The sequence below is a fragment of the Caretta caretta genome, chromosome 6 (genome assembly GCF_965140235.1).
Source record: "Caretta caretta isolate rCarCar2 chromosome 6, rCarCar1.hap1, whole genome shotgun sequence".
Classification (NCBI taxonomy): Eukaryota; Metazoa; Chordata; order Testudines; family Cheloniidae; genus Caretta; species Caretta caretta.
Genome location: NC_134211.1, coordinates 4481320 through 4498312, shown reverse-complemented (window position 1 = coordinate 4498312; position 16993 = coordinate 4481320). Strand labels below are relative to the sequence as shown.

Below are 16993 nucleotides of genomic sequence, written 5' to 3'. Positions count from 1 at the left end.
GTTGGCAATACTAACTGACTCGCACATTTGTGCCTTCCTTCATATCTCTCTATGTGTTTAGTGCATCATCTGGAAGCCTCCAGTATCTTAAATTGTGGCACATTTCAACATACCGCACATTAACTGGAGAATAGTTAATAGTGTCCCTTTGTTAGGCCCACAGACAGCTGAATGAAAAGAAGTCTGATTCCTCCTTTTTAATTAAGGCTTTGTCTACACTGCCAATTGAGCGACAAAACTTTTGTCATTCACAGGTGCTTAACCCCACCCCTGCCTCTGGAAAGACAAAAGTTTTGCCACAGCAATGGCACGTTGTTGGCAGGGACGACAACAATAGACAATGCAAACCCCGCTCATAGGGGGTGGAAGTATTGTGTTGGCAAAAGTGCCGACAAACAGTGTTTACACTGCTCGACTTTTGTGTCGCAAAAGCTGTGTAGTGTAGACAAAGCCTAAAATAAACTAGCCTAAAATAAACTTGCTACTTGATCCATTTAATAATGCTCTTACCTTAAATACAAGATACATTTCCCAGGTGACCCATTATCTATTCTGAAAAAACTTCCTCCCTCCCTCCCTTCCTCCCTCTCTCTCTCTCTCACACACACACTTTCCAGCATCCTGTTAACCCTGAAGAAATAGATGCAATGTTCTTACAACTGAATCCTTTATTTCTCTGACAGTGCTTATATGTGGCTGCTCCTTGAGCTCTCACTTTCGCTATGATTGGACCGGTGTAAAGGTGTATTATGTGTTCATATGTGCAAGGAATGAGGCAGGGCGAGGAGACCCGTCATGCATGAGTCAGAAAAGCCAGGGCTGGTTCTTCCAGTTTTTTGAATGCTTCATTAACATTTTGAACTTCTCATCCAGAAAGTCTGTTTTACGTCCTTAAAGCTCAGCTAAAGGAGATTCTGGGGAGGTGACACGGGGGCAGAGGGAGTCTAAGAAGAAGATCCTGAATGAAGATGCAGAGAAAAGCCTTCAAGCTATTTTGCCTTGAAAGCAATTTTATTTTTTAGGCCAAACTTCCCCAGCTGGGGTTACCCTGCTCAGAAACCCTGAGGGGAAGTTCTAGACTCTTCATAAAAGAGGCCCCGTGGAAAGAGATTTGAGAAAACTTGAAGACGATACCTTTGCATTCTGGCTGCTAGGAACAAAACTTACCTTCTCCTTTAAGGATTGTTGAGGAGATAGTGTCTCACCTTTTGCCTATGGAGTGGTTTGTACTGAAAAATAGTTTTACTTTAAGCCGACAGAAGCCTATAGTTTTGGGGTTCTGACTCCTGACAATCCTACAGTATCACTGCAGCTACTCTGTTCATATTATAACATGAACAGCTGCTGCATCAACTTGCTCTCTTTCTGTTCCTCACCCTGCCTGGCAGGAGTCCGTGGACTGGTGGTTCAGCCTCCATTTACTTTCTGGCCTTGCTGCTCAGACAGATATGTACCTATCCACTGGGAACAGGACTGTGACCATCAACTCATTTCAGACAATACATCCAGCAAGCATCATGGCTTTTGGGAGCTACTCACCTGGGTCAGAGCTGACTTGGTGACCTGAAAGGGAAGATTCTGTATCCCTTCTTCATATCTCCTCTGGGCCATGCAGCCCTCCATTAAGTTATTCTTAAGCACAGATTTTGCCTGGCTTTGTCTGCAACCTTGATTCATGGAAATAATGAAATCCATGGGCGGTGGGTCCCATAGGCTGGGGAAAGTTGTGCCTCCCCAAACAGCCAGGCATGGCCCCGCCCATGCTCCGACGTGCCCAGTCAGCTCCCCTCCAGCATGCGTGCGGCTCCTCAAGTCCCCCTGTGCTCCGGCCAGGGCTCAGGAGACTGCGGTGGTGCCCCCCGCCCGCCCTCCCTGTGCTCCAGAGCTCGGAGGTGCTGGGGCCGTGCGCTGCCCGCCTTCCCGGTGCTCTGGAGCTAGGGAGATCTGTGGCCACTGTCTATTCTTCTGGTGCTTCTTTGGGGTTGGGGGGCTAGCCTGGGGTGGGGCTTGAGGCCAGTAGCCAGGGTGGGGGGGCTCCGGGCTCTGGCAGGGTGAAGAAGGGGTGGGACCTTGGATAGAAGGGGCGGGGCTGGGAGCTAGCCTCCCTCAGCCAACAGTTCATGCACTGCCCTTGATAAAATCCTACCTTGTGCTTCTCTCCTTGACTGGCTAGCAGGCTCCTTCAGTGGCACAGAGCTGCTGCTGCTGCTCAGCAGGGAGGGAATTCAGTGGGGAACTAGATTTAAAACAGGTTCCAGTAAAATAGATTTTCCCCCAAGGTAGATGGACAATAACTCAGCAACAGGCACCTTGCAAAAGGACAGTGATTTAGAGATTCATCGATATTAAGGTCAGAAGGGACCATTATGATCATCTAGTCTGACCTCCTGCACAATGCAGGCCACAGAATCTCACCCACCCACTCCTGCGATAAACCTCTCACCTATGTTTGAGCTATTGAAGTCCTCAAATCATGGTTTAAAGACTTCAAGATGCAGAGAATCCTCCAGCAAGTGACCAGTGCCCCATGCTACAGAGGAAGGAGAAAAACCTCCAGGGCCTCTTCCAATCTGCCCTGGAGAAAAATTCCTTCCCGACCCCAAATATGGTGATCAGCTGAACCCTGAGCATGTGGGCAAGATTCACCAGCCAGATACCCAGGAAAGAATTCTCTGTAGTAACTCAGATCTCACCCCATTTAACATCCCATCACAGGCCACTGGGCCTATTTATCATGAATATTTACAGATCAATTAATTACCAAAATCATGTTATCCCATTATACCATCTCCTCCATAAACTTATCGAGTTTAATCTTAAAGCCAGATAGATCTTTTGCCCCCACTGCTTCCCTTGGAAGGCTATTCCAAAACTTCACTCCTCTGATGGTTAGAAACCTTCGTCTAATTTCAAGTCTAAACTTCCCGATGACCAGTTTATATCCATTTGTTCTTGTGTCCACATTGGTACTGAGCTTAAATAATTCCTCTCCCTCTCCGGTATTTATCCCTCTGATATATTTATAGAGAGCAATCATATCTCTCTTCAACCTTCTTTTGGTTAGGCTGAACAAGCCAAGCTCCTTGAGTCTCCTTTCATAAGACAGGTTTTCCATTCCTCAGATCATCCTAGGAGCCCTTCTCTGTACCTGATACTCCCAGTTGGAAGTGGATGTTAGACTCCTGCAGGGAGCACGACACACTTCAGTCAGGCATCAGGATATTTTCTTTCCAATTAAACTGCATATTGTTACAATAAAGAACACCTGTTAGGGGATCCGCTTCCCAGTCAGATGGCAGACCCACTGCAGCCAGAGGACTTCCTCTCTCTCAGTAGAGCCAATTTCACTGTTTTGGCTGGTTTCGCCATTTTGTTTTGCCTGAGTTGTTGTTTGCCCTCCACGTTAGTCCCCTTTCTTCATCGCCCAGTTGGCGCTCTGTCTGAAGTTTGGCGGGAACTTGTAGCAGGAAATGGTCACATGACTTGGAATAATCCGCCCGGCGACGGGAGGTTACCAAAGGACTGTGCGCCCAGCGCCAAGTGCTGTCCGCCCGAGTCGCAGCCCAGTTCCGTTTGCCTGTGCGCATCATCGGTACCCATGGGACGACCAAAGAAGGATTCCGACTGACCTGCCTATGACCTGATCCTGGTCCTATCTTCGTTGTGGCATTGGTCCTGATTCTCTGTGCTGTCCTGAAAGGAGCCTGACTGCTGTCTCCTGGTGGTCCTTGTCGTTCCTGTCCGTGGTCCATAGTGTTTGTGTGTCTGCAAGACATGGTTATGTACAGAGTTATTTGATTTACTTGTTCCCTACCTATCTTGTTTTGGGGTCCCTGGCTTTATGCCAAACAACCGAGTTATTTTTCTTGTGTTTGTTCAATAAATACGTGTTTGTTTTTACTATACCTGCCTTTCCTTGTATCTTTGAGTGGGACAAAGCACCACCAGTGATAGATACAGTTGGGGGAAGGGGCCTGTAGAAGGGGGTTCTTTTGTAAACATTAGCTCCCTGGGTTAAGGCTATTACAGTAGTTTTAGCTTTCTCCGGTTAATATTGAGAGTTGTGGACTTGTCGCACTGCTGATTCAGGAGTTGCGGAATCTAGGATGTGTGTTTTTGCCAAATATCTCTAGTTAGGTTTGGATAACTCTGCAGGCTGCTGGGGGAACAATACCGTAAGAAGCAGTTTATAAACTGGATACGTTTAAAACCGGAGCTGCCTCAGAGGGTGGTAAAGAACAGTGCTCGGTGACAGCCCTGCTGTCAAATTAGGGACCAGGACATCTGCTGATGCCCAGAAGAACATTCTCTCCCCAGAAATAAACATAAAATAAAATTTAAAAAATTTTTTGTGGAGACATGGGATCGAAATCTTTTACTTCTCTCTGCTCATGCTCTTCTGCTGCTGTTATTCACACTAAATATGAAAAGTAAAAGTCATTTTAGACACAAAACACTGTCTATGAGTTAGACGTGCATCCTCAGTAACACTTCTATCATTTGAGCCCTTTCTATCAGGGTTTTCACGTAACGATTGCTGTGGCAAAACTGTCGCTCCCCCTGTATGTAAACTGTACTTTTTTGAACTGCCACTCTGGGCCTCACAGAGAGACAAACAGGGAAATGAAAGGAGCAGCTCCCTTCTTTCCCCCACAAAGGGCAGGGCAGTATGAGTGCAGAATGATGCAGCTGGAGAGGTAGAGGGAGGAGTCCTTAACCAGCTCAAAGTGAAACCACTTCTAGCTAGCTTTGTAATCATTTCTCAAAGCACACTGTACCATTGTACAGGACAGAGAGAGACTTGCTCTCTCCCCTGAGGGATAATTTTTGGAGGGGTCTTTTCTGTCCCCTTTGTGTCTCCAGCTAAGACTATGGAATTTTTTAGAAAAGAAAATGAAGAGCCTACACCAAAGTTTGTTCGTCGAAAGGACGATATCACAGGTATTTCTGGGCAGCATTTTCATTTGTTGTCAGCCTGATCACTTAGGTCCTTCCTTGTTTGTGGCAAACACGCTGCAGGGGTGGGTGAAGGGGCATTGTCTCACCATTCTGAAATGGAATTGGAATTTGTATAACCAGACTTTCAAGCCATTTTGAAGCATGAGAGCAAAGCAGAAATTTAAAATCGTTATGTAAATGACCCTAGTTTGAAACCTGCTATTCGGTGACTTTGCTCCTTGTAGTTTCCTATTCAGCACGCAGGGATCACTGGGAGAAGCAGCCGCTGCGTGCATGCAGCATGCGTGGACACTCTTCTCCCACTTTTCTGGGGTGTCTGGAGAGAGGAATGATGGGGAGAGGGGTGGCATTAGGAAAGCAGATGAAGCCTTTAGAGCCTGCCGATGCTGGCAGGGGTTGGCAACCTTTCAGCAGTGGTGTGCCGAGTCTTCATTTATTCACTCTAATTTAAGGTTTTGGAACGAAACTATTGTTGTATGTAAAGTAAATAAGGTTTTTTAAATGTTTAAGAAGCTTCATTTAAAATTCAATTAAAATGCAGCGTCTCCCTGACCGGTGGCTGGGACCCGGGCAGTGTGAGTGCCACTGAAAATCAGCTCGCGTGCCGCCTTTGGCACGCGTGCCATAGGTTGCCTGCCCCTGCGTGTAGCCATAGATGGGGGGAGGGGATATGCCCCCTTTTACGAGCCTGGGACTCTGCCCATTCGTGGCCAGGCTGGTGGATCAGAACACACATCCTGCCCCAGCTAAGAAGTTGAAAGAGGGTATGAAAATGATCATTACTTTAAATTGAACTAATATAAAAGTATTTGGGTCAAAAGATGTAAAGAGCCCTTTGTGAATTTCATAGAGACAGAGGCGACAGTGGGGGGCATGCCGGGTCACGTGCCCCCCAGATTTGCCGGTTGGCTTGTACTGAGCATTTTGTAAAATAGGCTTGAGCATCGCTGCAGACAGCTTAATGGAGACCGCTGTTCATAGATTCATAGATATTAAGGTCAGAAGGGATCATTATGATCATCTAGTCCGACCTCCTGCACAATGCAGGCCGCAGAATCTCACCCACCCACTCCTGCGATAAACCTCTCACCTATGTCTGAGCTATTGAAGTCCTCAAATCGTGGTTTAAAGACTTCAATGAGCAGAGAATCCTCCAGCAAGTGACCCATGCCCCATGCTACAGAGGAAGGCGAAAAACCTCCAGGGCCTCTTCCAATCTGCCCTGGAGGAAAATTCCTTCCCGACCCCAAATATGGCGATCAGCTGAACCCTGAGCATGTGGGTAAGATTCACCAGCCAGATACCCAGGAAACAATTCTCTTTTCAACATGTACAGTAGTCAAAAAGCCAGGAAAATGTCAGGATATCTAAGGAATGGGATGGAGACTATGACTATTATGGGGGAGACATCAGATAGCAATGTTAAAATAGCTTTACAAGTTCTTTTTCTTAGCGCACGAGACAGTCAGTCTGAAGAAACGCTGTATTATTGCTAGTTTTGTGATGCAATCTCTTTTGGGTGGAGCTGTTGCAAGTAACGGGAAAGTTTCCTCTTCCTGTAGCTGGCAATATTCTGTAGGGGGGTCCTGTACATGCTCTGTGCATTTTTATGGCAGCCTAGCTGGCCTGAAGGAGCCAAAGGACCATGAGGAAGAAGGCTCAGGAAGTCTGCGGTAGTGGAACCAGAGGCGGATTTACAGTAAAGCACAGCAGGGTGCCCTGGCATGCCCCCGCCCCCAACGACAGGGAGCCCCAGGGCCGGACAGCTGCGGGGGCAGAAGCTTGGTCCTGCCAGCTCCTGGGGCTCCTGCTGAGGCTCCGCCCTCACCAGCAGCTAAGCTCCCCCTCCCCTGCCTCCTCCCCACCTCCTCCCCTGAGAGTGCTGTGTTCCCGCCCCTCCTTCCCTCCCTCCCAGCGCTGCCCCATTGCCGAACAGCTGTTTGCCAGCTCTGGACGCTCCAGGAGGGAGGGGGAAGGGTGGGGCCACAGCGCGCTCGGGGGAGGAAGTGGGGAAGAGGTGAGGGCGGGGCCCTGGGGAAGGGGGTGGAATAGGGGCAGGGTGGAGCAAAGGCAGGGCCCCTGCACTCCCCTTAACATACCCCCCAACCCCTGCCGTGAGCCACTCAGGGCAGGGGGCTGGGAGCACCCCCACAACCTCAGGCCCCTGCCCTGACTCCTGCACCCCCTCACACACATTCCCACCTGCACCCCTTGCACCAAATGGGAGCTGCCCCAGGTAAGCGCTCCACACCCCAACCTCTTGTCCCAACCTTGAGCCCCCTCCTGCATCCTAACTCCCTCCCAGATCCTGCACCCCCAGCCCTGACTCCTGCACCCCCTTACACACCCCCAGCCCCCTGCCCTGAGTGCCCCCCCACATTCACACCTGCACCCCTCGCACCAAATGGGAGCTGCCCCAGATAAGATCTCCACACCCCCAATCCCCTGTCCCAGCCCTGAGCCCCCTTCCATACCCTAACTCCTGGCCAGACCCTGCACCCCAACCCCTAGCCCGCTTCTGCACCCTAACTCCTGGCCAGACCCCGCACCTCAAAATATTTTTACATTTTTTTTAATAAAGCGCTTTTATCCAAAGTGCTCTACAATCGTTAGCTTACGGTACAAACAGTATTTGGAAAGATCGTGAAGTGGGCCGCCGAGACCCTCAGCGATTTTCAAGTGGTCTGTGGAAAAATAAGTTTGACTACAAAAACAATCAAGGTACCTCCCTTTATTTTCATTTACTTCCTGTGACTTATAGGAGGAGGATGAAGAAAAAAAGAATGAAAAACGGGGGCAGATAAGAGAGAATGTTCTTTTTCTTGGCTGGGTCCCAAAAATGAAGCCAAGCACAGGGCCCCACTAACTCTGCATCCGCCACTGAGTGGGACTAGAACTCAGATCTCCTGACTCCCAATCTTTTGCTTTCACAACATCCTTTCTAAGCAGGAGAGATGGAGGTCCTCAGGTCTTGGGGAAGGAGACAGAAGACCCCTTTCCCCAAAGGGTAAAAAGAATGGTCTAAATCAAATAAGGAAAGCAGTAACACCAGGTTTTCAAAAGCACCTCAGGGTTTTAAAAGTGCAAGTCCCACATGTCCCACTGAAAGTCAGTGAGACTTTGGGGGCAGGGGGGATAGCTCAGTAGTTTGAGAATTGGCCTGCTAAACCCAGCCTTGTGAGTTCAATCCTTGAGGGAGCCACTTAGGGATCCTGGGCAAAAATTGGGGCTTGGTCCTGCTTTGAGCAGGGGGTTGGACTAGGTGACCTCCGGAGGTCCCTTCCCACCCTGAGATTGTAGGATTCCCTGAGGAACTTTTGTAAATATGTGCACCCTAGACACATCTTCTGCCAGCTGCTTCTGTACTGTGTGCAGAATCTTCCAGACTTGATAAACACGCTCAGTTTTGAGAGGATTTTTATGTTAATTCAGCTAGTGTCTCCTGGCTTGTCAGGTGATGATGATGATGTAATGAGGGTGGAAATGTCTTGCGGACATGCTGCGGATCCTGGTTCCTTAACAGGTTGGTGCCGAAGTCTGTTAGACCAGGTAAGAGAACACCGAAGGCAGTCAGAAAAGCCATACTACGTGTTTTTAATGTACTTGATTTCTTCCAGAGATATCTCCCTTGATATATTGAAATGTTCTGTCAAGTGGGAAAACTGTCTTCAGCTAGTAATGTGGGGCATGCTAAGACCATTTACTGTTATTTCCCCTCCCATCCCCCACTTTCCTCCCCACCCAGGAGAAATAAGTAACTACCTGTAATGCAAAGAGATCATTCTTTCCAGTGACAAGAGAACCTCAGAACATTCAAAGGGTCCATTTCAAATAAACAACTGAAGTCCAGATGCTATTTTTAAAGCCTTTGAGTTCTTTGAACCTTTTGAGTCTGCAAAATTATGCTGGAAATGTGACAAGAGATCCAGCAATTCCTGGGTTGGGTTGGTACTTTGGGTTGTAATGATATTGTAATGTCAGGGGTACACAAAGCAATGAGGTGAGACCACATTATATACAAAACACTGAACACAGCCAGAGCCCTGACACAGCAGTGACTGACTTCCTTTGAGCCGGCAACAGGCAGTTCCACCTGCCACCCCACTTGCTTTCAATTCCCACTCCCGGCCAGCACCTAGAAGTCTCCCTCCCACTGACAGCCAGGTAAAAGAGGAACTCCGTCAAATGGAGACGATGCATGTAACTTCCCAAGTAGATATTCCAGCAGAATGGTGTGCTAGTGACAGGCCCAAAACCCAAAGATTCAGATCCATGTACAATTTTTTAAGCTTAATGAGAATCACTGAAGGAATAGACATGTACCTCAATGTGTAGAACATACGTTAGAACAACTTGCAATCCTGCATCTTGGCAGGGGGTTAGACTAGATGATCCCTGCAGTCCCTTCTAACCTTATGGTTCTCTGATTCTATGAACTTGGAGACACAAAAGTCCTCTCAAAATGCCATGCCCAGTTGCAGTTCTTTTGAGTAGCCATAGACTCTACACTACTAATTACTTCTATTACACCATTTGGAAATTTTTGTTTTAGTCAACATCCATTCGGCATATCATCTGCCTTTGAACACTTTCAAAGGAAGATGAACCTTTCCAGGAATTATGACTTCTGCCAAATCATAGAATCCTAGAAGATATTAGGGTTGGAAGGGACCTCAGGAGGTCATCTAGTCCAACCCCCTGCTCAAAGCAGCACCAACACCAACTAAATTATTCCAGCCAGGACTTTGTCAAGCCGGGCCTTAAAAACCTCTAAGGAAGGATATTCCCCCACCTCCCTAGGGAATCCATTCCAGTCCTTCACCACCCTCCTAGTGAAATAGTGTTTCCTAATATCCAACCTAGACCTCCCCCATGGCAACTTGAGATCATTACTCCTTGTTCTGTCATCTGCCACCACTGAGAACAGCCGAGCTCCATCCCCTTTGGAACCCCCTTTCAGGTAGTTGAAGGCTGCTATCAAATCCCCCTTCACTCTTCTCTTCTGAAGACTAAATAAGCCCAGTTCCCTCTGTCTCTCCTCGTAAGTCATGTGCCCCAGCCCCCTAATGATTTTCATTGCCCTCCGCTGGACTCTACAATTTGTCCACATCCTTTCTGTATTGGGGGGCCCAAAACTGGACACAATACAGAATAGAGGGGAATAATTACTTCCCTTGATCTGCTGGCAATGCTCCTACTAATGCAACCCAATATGCCGTTAGCCTTCTTGGAAACAAGGGCACACTGCTGACTCATATCCAGCTTCTCATCCACTGTAATCCCCAGGTCCTTTTCTGCAGAACTGCTGCTTAGCCAGTCAGTCCCCAGTCTGTAGCGGTGCATGGGAGTCTTCCGTCCTAAGTGCAGGACTCTGCACTTTTCCTTGTTGAACCTCATCAGATTTCTTTTGGCCCAATCCTCCAATTTGTCTAGGTCACTCTGGACCCTATCCCTACCCTCCAGCATATATACCACTCCCCCTAGCTTAGTGTCATCTGCGGATGACACTGTGGATAAAATGGATAAGTTCGAATTCTCAAGGGACAGAATGAAGTTTTTAGACCAAATTATTGATGAGACAGGGGTCAAAGCGGACCCAGAAAGTGTGCAAACAATAACCCAGGGTGAGCATAAGAATTTTAGAGACATACCTAGATTTAATGGGCATGAATGACCCATGCAAGGAAGTACCGTACCTAGCAGAGAAGTCAAAATCCTTGACTCCAGTCTCTTGAGGAACCAAAAAGTCCTGTTACTGGAGACCTATACAGAGCTAAGTACACTCAGAGATAAAATAAAACTTGAGCACCTTGCCACATTTAGTTTTCTATAGCCCAAATAAACACCACAGTTTCAGCCAATGCATTATCCTACGGACTTGATGTAGTCCTCCTTCAGAGTCAGGATGGGCTTCCCCAGCCAGGGGAATGCGTAACAAGAAGTGGATGAATGGCCCACAAAAGTTATGATCCATTGCAAAAAGGGATGGGGAAAAGAACAAAAATTCAGATCATGCTATCAAACCGTGTTGAGCACTTTCAGATGATCCTAACATAAATCAGTGTGTTGTTGAAGGGGCCCAGAGCAGCTATCCCAAAATCAACATAAAAGCACATTCTCAAATTGCATGAGGACTACCACGTTCTTCATGAGTCCTGCTTCCTAAATCACAGTCTTTTGGTGCCGTGTGTGCTGGTTCAGTGAGCTAGTCTTACATTTAAGAAAGAAGGCAGGCTGAGTGGATGATAACCTGAAATTCCTCAACACCAAGGAGAGCATAAGGTGGATTAAACAGCCAACTGCGGCTGGAATTGCTCTTTGCAGTTTTCCAAGCTCTGCACATACAGAACAGATGAGAACATAAAACAAGAGATAGACAAAATAGGGAAAGAAATGTTAAATACTAAAAGAAAGAAGAGTAATTTTATAAGTAGCCCCACAAAACAGCGCACACGGCCAGAATGGAGACCACAATCAGAGTCATCAAAGCAATTTTTCTTCAAATCACTGATTCCCCCCCATTTAAATATGAGCTTTTCCCCAGGACTTTGTTTTTTTGCTTCAGGAAATATTTCGCCAATATTACTCCTTTAAATACATTTATAAATATTTCACTTGGTGATGACTCAGTGATACATTCATAAACCTCAGATTAGCAAGTTATTTAAAAAAAATTTAGTGGGAAGTGAAGGTTGGTTATGACTATATATACACACAATGCTTCAACAAAGTGAGAAAAATGAAGAGTTAAGCTGCTTCAGAAATCAGAGAAAGCATCATGTTTTCTGGCCATATTTAGCACTTCCATCACCACCAGAATCTCATCAGTACAACTAGACCCAAGTTCCGAACAAGCAAACAAACAAGCAATTATATGAAGATGGAGTGAACACTGACCTTAATAGGTGGCTTGTAATATGGAACAGGTTTCAGATTTCACAGCTTTGCCTCCTTGACTTCTCTGCTTTTCTGGCCTACAGGGTCACTTGAGGTTTCACTGCCCTGCTGATGTTAATGGGGAGAAATGTGGGAAGGAATGGTCCTATCCGGAAGTCCGTCGGAATGCTTCACTCACTGAAACAGAGCAACAGAACTTTGAAGAAAAACTTGCAAAGTTTGCAGCTAAATATTACTATGACTTCAAAGAGGTGAGTACAGATCCCTACTGCTTCTCTCCTCTTTCACACCTCTGTCTTTGCTGGGAGCCTGGGTGGCAGTCCGGCTTGGAGCGGAGACCAGCAGAACTGTGAAATTGCCAAGAATGACAGCCAATGGCCGATGTAAGGAAGGCAGTGTCTACACAGACACTGTCACCGTAGCTGCACCGACATAAGCCCTATGCCTTTTGTTGAGGTGGTTTTATTATGTCAACATAGCAGGGGAGTTACATCGGCAGGAGGAGCATTTCAGTGTGTACACCTCCACTGTTTTGATGTTCCTGATATTTCTGTGGCAAATAATCAAAAACAGTAAGTGTTTTTGGAGAGAAAATACCCTTTCAGACCTTCATTATAAATCAGTGGTGGGCAAACTACGGCCTGCAGGCCATATCCGGCCCGTGGGACCATCCTGCCCAGACCCTCCCCTGCTCTCCCTCCTCCCCTGCAGCCACTCCAGCAGTGTGGCTGGCTCTGGCTGGGCATTGTGGCTGTGAGCTCCTGCTGCTCTGAGTGGCATGGTAAGGGGGTGGGGAGCGGGGGGGGGGGGTTGGATAAGGGGCAGGAGGTCTGGGGGGAGCAGTCAGGGGACAGGGGTGTGGATAGGGATCTGGGGGGGCAGTCAGGGGACAAGGAGTAGGGGGGGTAGAATAGGGGGTGGGGTCCCGGGGGGCGGTTTGGGGCATGGGGTCCCAGGAGGGGGCAGTCAGGGGAGAAGGAGTGGGGGGGGGTTGGATGGGTCAGGAGTTCTGAGGGGCGCAGTCAGGGGGCAGAAAGTGGGAGGGGGAAGATAGGGGGCAGGAGCCAGGCTGTTTTGGAAGGCACAACCTTCCCTACCCGGCCCTCCATACAGTTTTGCACCCTGATGTGGCCCTCGGAAGAAGTCAAAAGGGCACACACTCATCTTTACAGGTGATCTGTAAAATGCAAAGGAACTCCAGAAGTGATGTAAATACCATTTTGTGTCACTTTCTTTTTAAAAAGGATGGAGTAACATTCTCACTCACGTCCGAAATTTGTTTTTTCTCTAAGTGTCCCAACTGCAAAAGCTTTGTTGAACGCTGTGATCTGAAAAACCTGAGGGTGGTCTGTATCCTCTGCCATTCTCTGAAGGGGGACGTCTTTGAGTTCTGCTGGCAGTGCCTGAAGCCCTGGAAAGGTGCTGGAGCACCCTCTGAGAGGTGTGAAAATGAGGGATGCAAGAACCAGTCCCTGGAAGTCTTAGCAAACTGCAAGCTGAAGGATCTTCCAGGAAGTGAAATAAAAAACTGTCCCTCCATCCGTGCTTGTCCCACCTGTGGGCGACTCATTGAGCACATGGAAAAGTGCAAATATATTGTATGTCCACAATGTCAAGTTGAATTTTGTTTCGCTTGCCTTGAAATTGCTCGTAACTGCCGAGCCAGCAAAGGTGGTGCCTATTTTAAATACTGTGCAAAGCCACTAGCTCCAAAACAAACACAAATTCCGGTATGGGCTCAGAAATAAGCAAAATTGTTCCAGCCACACAGGCCAGGGAGATTGGGAAAATGCCCCAGGGTCAGTACCCAGCTCCACGCAGTACTCCCAAATGCTACATTATCCCTCTTGTCAAATTAAGCTTGATGGACAGATAAGAGATTGATCGAGAGTCAGGACAAGCCCATCCCCTCCAATGACATTTTTTCCAGGAAGGATAGTGTGTGTTGGGGGGGGGATATTATAGGTCTGCTACACCTGATATTTAAGCCATATGTGAAAAAAGAAAAATGCTTGTAATCTAAAATTTATATGCCATTTTTGTAGCTTGTTTATGATACTGGAGAACCCATGTAATTAACAGATACTTAGATTTTGCTGGTTCATAAATTCATAATCATAATTGTATTTCCCCTCTTTACAAGGTGGCTAAGACTGAACCAAACTTGAACAAAACCAAATACAAACGTTTTTGTTTTCATAGGCTTAGGATAAAGAGGTTCGATCTTGGCTTTTAAAGTATTTTGTCTAACTGAATGAAAAAGCACTCTTTCTGTGCAGTCCTCCAACCTTCCCCACAGGGATAGGGGCTTGTGAAACATGTCCAGCTTTTCACACACAGTACTGCAATCTAACACGGACAACCTGGGGAGTCCCTCTTGAACCCAGTATTAACCAATCTTACTCTTTTCATGGGTAAGAAAGTTCAGGTTTGCCATTCATTGGGAATAGCGGGGGCTGGTTAAGACAACCAAACATACCAAATTTCTAAATACAACCTATTGTGAAGCTGTGAATAAATTGGTCTATGTACAATGTGTTATCCTGGCCTCACTGTGGAAGTAAACTTATGGGTCTTCTTTATTCCCGTACAGCAAAATTCTTTGTTCATTGTTAGAAGAATGTGGTTCTTAGATATCCACTACTGTCACATTACAGTAGACTCTTCATAGTTAAGACTGTAGTTAGCATTTCCCTGCAAGACGGATTTTGATTTGCTTTGAAACTCCAAAAAAACTTTCTTGCTCTCAGAGGTTTAGCATTAAAGCTCATTGACAAATTAATTGACTCCTGTTCTGAAAATGTTGAATAAATTGAATTAGATCTTTGAGATTTTAAAATGACACTTCTAGGAAGTTTTGGTGAAATGTAATGTTTGTGCCCGTCTACTAGCAGAAAGCTATCTGCTCATAATATGCTTGAAATTGTGTGAGGCAAGAGGATATGACTAGAACTGGTCAGATTTTTTTCTTCCTGTGCAAAATTTCACCACCACAAAAAAATTCATTTTTGTCAACGTTTTCTGCTAAACATTTCATTTTGTGAAAAACTGAAAAATTAAACTTTTGAGGTTTGGGCTGAGAATTTTTTGGTTTTCAGTGAATAAGTTTGTAATTTTCCACAGAAAGCAGACACATTCCATGGAAAACTCGGGTTAGTTGAAAACCCAATTTTCTGTCAAAAACAGTTTTCACTGAGAATTTTTGACCATTCCTAGATAACTCCACACCTGCTCACCATTGCTTTTGGTCCATGTACAGCACTTAGGAACACAGGAAATAAAAGCTATCTACATGCAGAGAGATTGGATTTAGACAATGATTCATGCCACACGGGGATTCTAAGTGCAGGTCTAGTAAAATGTTAACGGAACTCTCATTATTTGAAAATTAGAAATGATTCTCTACCGCTGTAGTCTACAGTCAAAAGGACGAACAGGATTTATTCCCATAGTCCTAGAGCCGGCAAAGTCTTTCAAGGACAAAAACAAAAGATAAGGGGGTGATGCTTTGCTTGTGCAGAGAGCACAAATCAACGACCAATCAAATATACAGTCAATTTTGATGGATAGTTTTCAAACAATTTTAGAGCTTCTAGGGGCATATGGATTGTATTGTTTATAGCCAATATTAAGTTGCCACTAACTCTTACAGTGTAATGCTCTGTTCACTCCATCCAATTTGTTTAGCTCCCCATTCAGCAAAGGACGTAAGCTCATGCTTCCTCTTATTTACAAATACTTTAATTCTTCATTTCTTTGCTTTTAAGACATCATATATCTTATATTGCTCAAATATATATCAGATACCGTATAATAAACGTGTGTTTCAGCACAACATTGTTGTCATTTAGTATTCTTACCTTTTTTAAATCGGTTTTGTTTTAAGTAATACAGTAGTGTCACATAATGATTTTTCTCTCTCTTTTTCCGCCCACAAATTGTGCCATTTCCCAAGAAAAAAATAAACTTGATTCAAAGTGGTTATATCATTGTCTTGTAGACTTAACAGGTTTTTAGAGAAATGTGTGAATCTCAGCCGGTTTAGAAATTCAGACACAAAAATACAGAAGTGTCCCAGCCACACTGTTTTTGACAAATTGCTACTTTCTCAGTTTTACCAGATAATTATGAAATAAATCAACAGGAATATAACTATTGTACTTACATTTCCGCGTGTAGCATATAGAGCAGTGTAAACAAGTCATTGTCTGTATGAAATTTTAGCTTGTCCTGACTGCGCTCGTGCTTTTTATGGAGCCTGTTGGAAAACAAGGCAAATATCTAGGTGAGTGGAGGTACCCCCGGAAGACCTCTGAGTATCGCCAGGGCTACACATGCCCCTTGTTGAGAACCACTGCTGTAGTGAACGTAGACTCTTTGACCCATGCCCCCGAAGCCTGACCCCTTCTGCCCTGTCCCAGTCCTAGTCTCCACTACACCCGTGGCTCCTCGTCCCCTCTCAGTCTCCTCATTTAGCCAGCTCCAGTTTCCACTCCTGTGGTTTCTGATCCCAGTCTCAATCCTCCAGATTCCTCACCCCAGTCCCAGTCTCCCCACCTTGCCATTCCCAGTCCCCACTCCCACTCCCCAGCTCCTTGTCCCAGTCTTAGCTCAGCCATTTCCAGTTCTCCCCGCCTATCTCAGCTCCTTGTCCGATCTGCCTCCCCTCCTGGTAGGGTCACCAGGTGTCTATGTTCCCTGTAAGCTGTGCAGTCACGGAGCAGGCTCTCAAGGGCCACGCAGGCCGGGGGGAGAGGCACCACTCCTCCGACCCAGCCTGGCCCCACCGGAGCTGCCAAGGAGAGGAGCCCCTCCCTCGGCCCAGCCCAGGCCCGCTGTAGCTGACAGGGACAGGAGCCCCACCCTCAGCCCAGCCCCGCCCCACCATTGCTGATGTGACCGGGGAGAGGCACCTCTGACCCGGCCCCGAGCTGCTGCAGCAAGAGAGGGGTGGAGGGAGTCCTCTCTACGCACCGCAGCCCCGGGACAGCCTGCACCCCAAACCCCTGATCCCCCGCACCCTGACCCTTTGTCTCGGCCCTGAGCCCCCTCCCACACCCCAAACTCCTCATCCCCAGCCCCACCCCAGAGTCTGCATCCCCAGCCAGACCCCTCCTCCCCTGCACCCCAACCCTCT

General features: G+C 46.8%; 1 protein-coding gene across 3 annotated transcripts; it reads left to right on the top strand.

Moving 5' to 3' along the window:
- The first annotated feature begins 4748 nt into the window (after positions 1–4748).
- Positions 4749–15691, top strand: LOC125638276 (E3 ubiquitin-protein ligase DDB_G0292642). 3 transcript variants are annotated; one of them, XM_048853819.2, is made up of 4 exons: positions 4749–4941; positions 8414–8508; positions 11940–12107; positions 13149–15691. In XM_048853819.2, the coding sequence occupies exons 1-4, from the start codon at positions 4872–4874 to the stop codon at positions 13602–13604; spliced, it is 789 nt and encodes a 262-aa protein (XP_048709776.1). In that variant the 5' UTR covers positions 4749–4871; the 3' UTR covers positions 13605–15691. The 3 variants fall into 3 exon arrangements, with proteins under 3 accessions (XP_048709776.1, XP_048709778.1, XP_048709777.1); XM_048853820.2 differs by lacking the exon at positions 4749–4941 and adding an exon at positions 7040–7680; XM_048853821.2 differs by lacking the exon at positions 8414–8508 and having other exon boundaries at positions 4751–4941.
- The last annotated feature ends 1302 nt before the right edge of the window (positions 15692–16993 follow it).